An 8,653-nucleotide genomic window follows, 5' to 3' on the forward strand; every position below is an offset into this window, starting at 1 on the left:
TAAATTGGTGTTTAATGTGTCAGGGTGCATGACAGTACCATAAGCACCATCTGCATCCTGGGAGAGGCTGCTTTCTGCTGCTCTGTGGCTGCATTTCCCTCCATTAGCCAAACACAAAGCTGGAAGGAACCTCAGGGTTCTGCAGGAATCCTGTAGTGACAACCAGAAAGATACAGAACACTGAGATGGTCAGAGGGCTGGAGCAGCTCTGCTGTGAGGAAAGGTTGAGGGAACTGGGATTGTTCAGCTTGGAGAAGAGAAGCTGCAGGGAGACCTCAGTGTGGCCTTCAGTGCTTGGAGGGAGCGGATAAACAGGAGAGGGAACGGCTGTTTGTGAGGGTGGGTGGTGACAGGACAAGGGGAATGGTTGAAAGTGAGCCAGGGGAGGTTTGGGTTGGATGTGAGGAGGAAGTTTTTCATGCAGAGGGTGGTGAGGCAGTGGAACAGGTTGCCCAAGGAGGCTGTGGATGCCCCATCCCTGCAGGCATTCAAGGCCAGGCTGGATGTGGCTCTGGGCAGCCTGGGCTGCTGGTTGGTGACCTGCACACAGCAGGGGGTTGGAGCTGGGTGAGCACTGTGCTCCTTTGCAACCCAGGCCATTCTATGAACTTCATTAACCCACAGCAGCCCAACCTGATGTGCTGCCTGGCAGCCAGGCTCTGCTCACCTGGTGCTGACAGTCAGTGTTGATGCATTTTTTTGCTGATGGCCATTTTACCGAGAAAAAATAAAAACACAAAGCCCTCCAAATGTAAACATCGAGGCAAAGCCCCTGGAAACGTGCACATTATCTGAAAACTGCAGGGATGAGAAAGGCACCTGTCCTGACCCACCTTGACCTGAGAGTCCCCAGCTGCTTCCCTACCAAAGGAAGGAGGAGAAAACAGCTCTGCAGGGCCCGCATCAGCACAGCTCACAGCAAAGGACCGGCACTTTCAATGCCATTAATCTGAGAGACAAAGGAAGGAGGTGGGTCTGCGGGGAATTACACACACACACGGCGATGGTAACACTTCAAAATGGTCTTTCAGTTCTGCAATGCAGGCTGCCGTGTCCCCGTCAGAAGAGAACAACAAAGACAGCACTGCTGTATCTCTCCCCGCTGCAGATCTCAGTGTCACAGGAAGCAAAGCCCACGCTGAGAGATGCAGAGCAATGGAACAAACCTGCACAGCCCTGGGACAGTAAGAAACAGAATAAGAAGTGAGGGAAGAAATGATTTGATGTTGTTTTGCTGTTGGGTTGGGAGGAGAGTCGTTTCAAATGCAGCTTAAACAACAACAAAAAATAGATCAATTCATCCCATTGGGTGTTCTGAATGTGAAATTACTCATGAACTGTTGCAAGTAATCTTAAACTAAATCAATCCCACAACGTTCCAGGTCCCTTTAGGTCCTGCAGGCTGCACTGAGGTCACCCCGCAGCTTCTCTTCTCCATGCTGAACAAGCCCAGCTCCCTCAGCCTGTCTTCGTAGGGAGGTGCTGCAGCCTCTGCTCATCTTTGTGGCTCCTCTGGACGCCCTCCAACAGCTCCCTGTCTGTCTTGCACTGGGGCTCCACACCTGGAAGCCAAAGGTACCTGGAGAGCTGTGGCCGGTTGGTGCCTGCGTTGAACAGCGTGGGTGAGGCGTGGGTGAACCACCTTTCAGACAGAAGGTTGTAAGTCTCAATCGCAGCATCGATGTCGTTTTTGTGGATTCCCACTGCCACCCTCATCAGCATGTGTTGAGGACGCTCAGCAACTGGAAACAGAGCAGCAAAAGGGAGACAAGAACAGTTATGTTACAGTTAGTACAGACTAGAGGAACAAGTTGTGATGTGCAATGGGCCCCTGAAGAGCTGTATTTCTCATAGATCCACAGAATAGAGGAGAATAGAGACTCTGCAGGTCTATAGCTCAGGAATCAGCCCAGAGGATCAGAGCAGTATAAAGAACTCCTGGGCTGAGACCACACAGCCCCTCTCCGCAACCTGTTCCACTGCTCTCATGAGGGGGAAAAAAATCTATATTAACAGTTAAAATGCAATCCAATATCCATGCCAGCATCCAATTGCTCTCTATATTTATGACATTACAATTAACACCTCCACCTCTGGTGTCCTGGGATTGTCAGGCCTGCAGTGGTTGGCAGTGATAGCACAGCAGCCCTTTCAACTGACACTCATTTACAAGTGCTTAGCATCATGGAAGAGGTTCTCAGACAGAAACTAGTTCATCCTAGATAACCAGAGCTCTCAAAGCACTGGGGTCTATCTAGCAGACAGGTGAAGCTCAGCTGTCCAGGCCACACTGACATTATTTGGAACACTCCTGTACACTTGCCACAGTGCCACTCTTCAGTGATCAGCTGTTTTTCATGCAAGCACAGCCCAGCCACCAGAGGGATGGCAGATTCCTGGCCAAGAAGAGATGCTGCACGTGCTCAGAGAGCATCTCACCTGGCTCAAGTCAGTACTGAGTGCTTTGGCTGGATTTCTGTAGGAAAGCCATGAGATAGCCTGTCTACCTCCCCACTCCCTACTCAGTGCCATGGCTTTGATTTTCAATTATGCACTGAGCTGATACTGATGGTTCTTACCTTTCGAGTTGATTTTCAACAAGTAGGAGCGCTCTAAAGTCTAAGGAGGAAGAACATTTCAGTGGTCATTCACATTTCCAGCTTAAAAAACATCCCATTAATACAGAGAGCTCCAACCCCAAGCATTCACATGCTCTTCATCCCAGGTTTCAACAGAGGCACCAGCCTTGCACTCCACTGCTCCTTCTGTTAATTGCACAGCATGTTGGGTGGCCAATGACTGACAAAGAAACCCACCAGGAGACTCCAGCCCTGAGGACTCTGCTTTGATGATGGCAGGGGAGCATGGAGCAGCAAGGTTCATCGCTGCCTTTTAACCCGCAGTGAATTCAGACTAGATAACAGAAGAGCATCTGTTCTCCATCATGCCATCTCTCAGCATAATTAATTACACTGTGGTAATGCTTTCTGGACAACCTGCATCACAATCTGCTGTGCGGGGTGCTGAACACACAGCCCAACAAATATGGTAATCTCACACTTGGAGCAGATGCCTTTTAGACTTGTGGCTAACGAATGACAGCAATAATTACAGCAGGGAAGGTCAGAAATGCGTATCTATGTACATACAGAAACACACAAACACCCCCTCAAGGTCCCTTCTTTCCACCCTTGGCCATTCAGCAGCTGCTCTGATCCACACACCACAGTGGTTTCCTCACTGCAGCCCCCTGCCCCCCCACTGAGTGTAGCACAGCACACGTGTTGGTGGAAGAAGCTACCAGACACAGCTGGACACAAAGATCACCAGTTCTGGAGACCCACAGTGGCCAACAAGCCACCAGAAGCACTGAATGCTATGGAAAGAGCTCTTGGAACAAGTTCAGAGGAGGGCACTGAGATGATCAGAGAGCTGGAGGAGCTCTGCTATGAGGAAAGATTGAAGGAACTGGGATTGTTTGGCTTGGAGAAGAGAAGCTGCAGGGAGACCTCAGTGTGGCCTTCAGTGCTTGGAGGGAGCGGATAAACAGGAGGGGGAACGGCTGTTTGTGAGGGTGGGTGGTGACAGGACAAGGGGAATGGTTTGAAAGTGAGCCAGGGGAGGTTTGGGTTGGATGTGAGGAGGAAGTTTTTCATGCAGAGGGTGGTGAGGCAGTGGAACAGGTTGCCCAAGGGGGCTGTGGATGCCCCATCCCTGCAGGCATTCAAGGCCAGGCTGGATGTGGCTCTGGGCAGCCTGGGCTGCTGGTTGGTGACCTGCACACAGCAGGGGGTTGGAGCTGGGTGAGCACTGTGCTCCTTTGCAACCCAGGCCATCCCATGGTTCTATGATGAAAAGCCACGTGCTCCCCAGCTAACCCTGCAGAGCTCACTGCATCACAGCCCAAAGCCATTCAGCACAGAACGGCGTGCAGGGAGGGGAGCAGCAGCAGATGGTGGGGGCACAGCAGACAGGTGTGGCTGTGGGGGAGATGTTCCAGCAGCATGGAAGGAGACAACGCGTAGGTTGGCACACTGAGAACTGTTACACAAAACAATGGCAAAACAACAAAAAATCCTTTTTTGGGTTATTAAGAATTCGATTATTGAGGAACAGCATGAGCTGGGAAGCTTCCAGCCACATTCAGAGCTATCTGCTGCAGAAGCTTAGAGCCCGACAGCTAAAATGTTATACAGCCATGGGCACACTGCAAAGCCAAGAAGAAAGCACGTGAGTCATGCAGTCAGGCAACTCCCTGGTGCAGGTACTCTCTGTTTTTACCAACCCACTGATGCCCTTCTTGCTCAAACCTAATGATTCTGCAAGGATTCCCATCCCTCCCAGGTGACTCAGCTCCAGAAAAGCATCAACACGGCAGGGCTTGGTTATCTTGAGTAAGGTGAGTAATGTGCTCTTACCTTAAAGCCAAAATAGTTGTAGGAGAAGTCTCTGTCATAAATAATTGCAGAATTCAGGCGCTGAGGGGAAATAAAAGAGAAAAATAGATCATCTGACTTCTGCGGCCTCATATTCAGGTATAACAATGCTGTCACTGTTTGATATTTCCAGCCCCAAAGATCCAGTGAAACAGACACCACACCAGAGGGAAGGAAGGAGGGAGCAACAGGCAGGTTCCAACAAACACACAGTGTTCACAATTTCTTTCAAGTACAGGGCACAATTGTTGGCTACACCAAGAAATACAAGATATAATCAAAACAGGAATGCAACTTCCCCAATAAAAACATGAGGCTGGAACAGCTTGAAATGAGACTCTCCCTCCTCTGTGCACAAACACATTGCTACAGCACCAAGTACTTTCTCCCAGATGAAGGCGTTGTGCTGTCAGGACAAAGAGGACCTCCAGGAAAACACCCCTACATGAAGGACATTCTTACACCCTCTTTTAAAATCTCCAGGGCATTTATCATCTGTATTCATTTCTATATGGGCTTTTCGTCCCCAAACAAATGGCTTCCCTAAAAATAAGGCAGATAAATCATCTGAACTAGTTCACTATTTCCAAAACTTGGGACTGGGGAAGTGTTACGTACATCTTTGTTGGCCAAAACTATGTCGAGTGTTTCCTTGGAGATCATTGGTGAGTGCTTCCCATTGTGAGGGTTTATGTAGTTGTAGAGATCGTCCATCACATCTACAACAGAAACATATTTAATAAGAAAGGTAACTGCAGAGCTATGTGAACGTACATCTGTCATTTGTTTTCAAGGGTTCAGCAGACAGGACTACCCATCCTCAGAGGTAATCCCTTCCAGGTCCACACAAACACATCTTCTCTTCTACCTGCTCAGTGTTAGCACCGATCTGGTGACCTCAGCACTTTCCTGGTAATGGTTTCCATAGGATTTGTAACATGGAATAAATGGGAAGGACAGTGGGTGCATCCTGATTTCAATCAGTTCCATTCCTCACTGATCTGTTTTCATCTCCATGGCATTTCTAATTACTCTGAGTACTCTGTAACTTCTGCTGAAGGAACATTTGTGTATTTACACCCTCTAAAACCCCTTCTCCCTTTCTGACTAATTACCATCTAAATGCCCCCAGGCAGACTTACCACTGAATACTTTCTTAGTTTCTTTGTGCAGGTTGGACACCGCAATCCTCGCTGCCAAAATAGCATAGTCAGGGTGCTTGGTGGTCAGGGTTGCAGCTGTCTCAGCAGCCAGGGTATCCAGCTCCACGGTTGTGACTCCGCTGTACAGCCCCTGGATCACCTTCATGGTGATCTGGGCCTGGAAAAGGCAAACAGTGCAGATCAGCTACCTGTGGAAACACTCCTTCTTTTGGCCTTTCGGGGTACGAGACATTCTCCACTCTGAGCAATACCTTTGGCACTGCTTAATTAGAAAAGCAAATCAAAACTAGCGAAACACTGGCTCCTAAAATTCTAAACCAAGAGATAAAGGGGCAGGAGGGAGAGCAGGGAGAAGCAAAGAGAGCAGAAACCATTAAACCAGAACAAAACCATTAACAAGCTTTTCTAAGCAGACACTTTCCTGAAGGCTGGATTGAAGTACAGCAAAGCTCACCAGAAAAAAAACAAAAAACCAAAAAAACCACACAAAAAAGTCAATTTAAAAGAGTGCTTGCTTGGAAGTTTTGAAACTCCAGCTGAAGCTTGACTGTAAAATGCCTGATGAGACATGGAAGTGCTATGCTTACGGTGATACAGCAAGAGAGGAAAAAACCAGCCCTGCTGGGATATGCTGGCTTTTGCACCGTAGCTCAGCCTAACCTCCACCTGTCAGCTGGGACCCCTCCTGGGAAAAGCACACACACTGCTGCAGAGCACAGGAGAGTGCAGAACTTGGTGTTCAATTAGCTTCATCGTGAAGGTGGGAGCACTCAGCAGGCACAGGAATCTTGCTTTTGTCTTCATCACCAAATCCTTCCCACTGAGATCACAGCTTTGTTTCAGCCTTGCCGAGATGAAAACAAATCACCAGTGCTCCTCCTCCCCATCTATGGCTGAAGAGCACCACACTTGTTGGTAAAGAATGCTAATTATTGTACAGTTGCAAATTAAGATGTGAAAACAGACCAGTAGATCTCAGAGATGGGAAGAGCCCAAGATGGCAGCTGCAAATGTACAGATGTTTTATGCAGGTGTGCAGAACCAATCTCATAGCCATAAACGAGGAGTCATCCTCTGCACAAGCTGTGGAAAGAGGAGCTTACGGGGGTGGGATCAAACACACCCCAAATCCCACACAGCTCAAAAGAAACAGACATTACAATGGCAGGAGGGTTCTGACAGACAGACAGGGCACCTTGTTTTAAGAGAGCTTCAAGGTCTGATTTCCACATAGCTTTGCAGGTTGAAATTGAGAGCAATCTGCCACAACCAATATTTGTAAGTCAGAGCGACAAACCACTCTTTTTAAGCACAAGAAGCTCAATCACTCCAACATATTTGGGCCATCTATCCAAAGCAGTTTAGAACAGGTAAAGCAGAGACCTTCCCACAGTTCAACCTCACACTTTGTGCCTGTGAAGCAAAAAGCATCAGAACACAAACAATTAAAAGAAATGTGTTACAAATATATTTGCCAACAGCTCCTGCACAGGTTGCTGTGCTTTCTTTTTGTGAAGGTGAACAGCAGATAACACCTCCACCTTGCTCACAGCTGTTGGCTTTTGGCAGAGATCACTGCTAGCCCAGAAAGCCAACTGTGTTTTGGGCTGCATTAAAAAGGGGTGGCCAGCAGGGGGAGGGAGGTGATCGTCCCCCTCTGCTCGGCTCTTGTGAGGCCCCATCTGCAGCACTGCGTCCAGGGCTGGGGCCCCCAGCACAGGAAGGACGTGGAGCTCTGGGAGCGGGTCCAGAGGAGGCACTGAGATGGTCAGAGGGCTGGAGCAGCTCTGCTGTGAAGAAAGGCTGAGGGAACTGGGATTGTTCAGCTTGGAGAAGAGAAGCTGCAGGGAGACCTCAGTGTGGCCTTCAGTGCTTGAAGGGAGCGGATAAACAGGAGGGGGAACGGCTGTTTGTGAGGGTGGGTGGTGACAGGACAAGGGGAATGGTTTGAAAGTGAGCCAGGGGAGGTTTGGGTTGGATGTGAGGAGGAAGTTTTTCATGCAGAGGGTGGTGAGGCAGTGGAACAGGTTGCCCAAGGAGGCTGTGGATGCCCCATCCCTGCAGGCATTCAAGGCCAGGCTGGATGTGGCTCTGGGCAGCCTGGGCTGCTGGTTGGTGACCTGCACACAGCAGGGGGGTTGAAAATCGATCTCTGAGATCCTTTTCAACCCAGGCCATTCTATCGTTCTGTGATTATATTCTTTTCACCTGGATAATATACATGAGGGGCAGAGAATGGGCCAGCAGGAAAAAGGGCACTCACTGGATCCACAAAGTCAGCGTTGAGCCCATAGCAGAGCTTCTGGATGCGTGACGTGATCTTGTCGAACATGACACGCTCCTGGCGTCCATCTGGTGGGAAAGAGGTTACAAACAGCAGCTCCAACAACAAGAAATCGATGATTTAAGCACAGCATCCCACCCAGCACCTCACACTAAGAGCCAACCAGGTTGGGAGTCACCAAGGGCAACCAATTTGGGTTCACTGAATCCTTAAGGTTGGAAAAGCCAGCTAGAATGATAAAATGGCCTGGGTTGCGAAGGAGCACAGTGCTCACCCACTTCCAACCCCCTGCTATGTGCAACCAGCAGCTCAGGCTGCCCGGAGCCACATCCAGCCTGGCCTTGAATGCCTCCAGACCCCCACATCCAACCCCAAGCCATCCCACCATGCCGTGTGTGCTCAAGGAACACTCAGTGCTGACAAAACGCCTCTCAGCAGCACTGAGGGCCGTGGTTTAGCGGGGTTATTTTGGCGGTAGGTTGGTCGGACCGGATGATCTGAGAGGTCTTTTCCAACCTTGGTGACTCCGTGTCCCTCAGTGCCAGCTGTGCCCGGCGCCATCACACCTCCCTCACCTCCCCGGGCATCCCGTGCAAAGAGTTCTACCTCATATCCAACCCGAACACCCCCTGGCACAACCGAAGGCCATCATTTCTCCTCCTACTGACAAGAGCAGAGCTCGACCCCCACTTCGCCGCGACCTCCTTCAGCGAGGAGGCCGAGGAGCCCATCCCCACAGCACCGACGCCGTGTGGCCCGGCGGGGCTCCG

The 8,653-nt window shown here is 49.9% G+C and overlaps 1 protein-coding gene across 1 annotated transcript in view; it reads right to left on the reverse strand.

Annotated features, from left to right (window-relative positions):
• RRM1 (ribonucleotide reductase catalytic subunit M1) overlaps nucleotides 1–7,951 on the reverse strand; it is an 18,368-nt gene extending 10,417 nt beyond the window's left edge. Inside the window, exons 1-6 of the mRNA XM_010706256.3 lie at nucleotides 7,863–7,951; nucleotides 5,579–5,756; nucleotides 5,055–5,155; nucleotides 4,419–4,478; nucleotides 2,580–2,619; nucleotides 1,580–1,742 (exon numbers count right to left, since the gene is read on the reverse strand). Coding sequence (XP_010704558.1) covers nucleotides 1,580–1,742; nucleotides 2,580–2,619; nucleotides 4,419–4,478; nucleotides 5,055–5,155; nucleotides 5,579–5,756; nucleotides 7,863–7,931 — 611 coding nt within the window. The 5' untranslated portion in view covers nucleotides 7,932–7,951. The remainder of the gene's footprint in view (nucleotides 1–1,579; nucleotides 1,743–2,579; nucleotides 2,620–4,418; nucleotides 4,479–5,054; nucleotides 5,156–5,578; nucleotides 5,757–7,862) is intronic.
• Between the last annotated feature and the right edge of the window lie 702 nt (nucleotides 7,952–8,653).

The sequence above is a fragment of the Meleagris gallopavo genome, chromosome 1 (genome assembly GCF_000146605.3).
Source record: "Meleagris gallopavo isolate NT-WF06-2002-E0010 breed Aviagen turkey brand Nicholas breeding stock chromosome 1, Turkey_5.1, whole genome shotgun sequence".
NCBI lineage: Eukaryota > Metazoa > Chordata > Aves > Galliformes > Phasianidae > Meleagris > Meleagris gallopavo.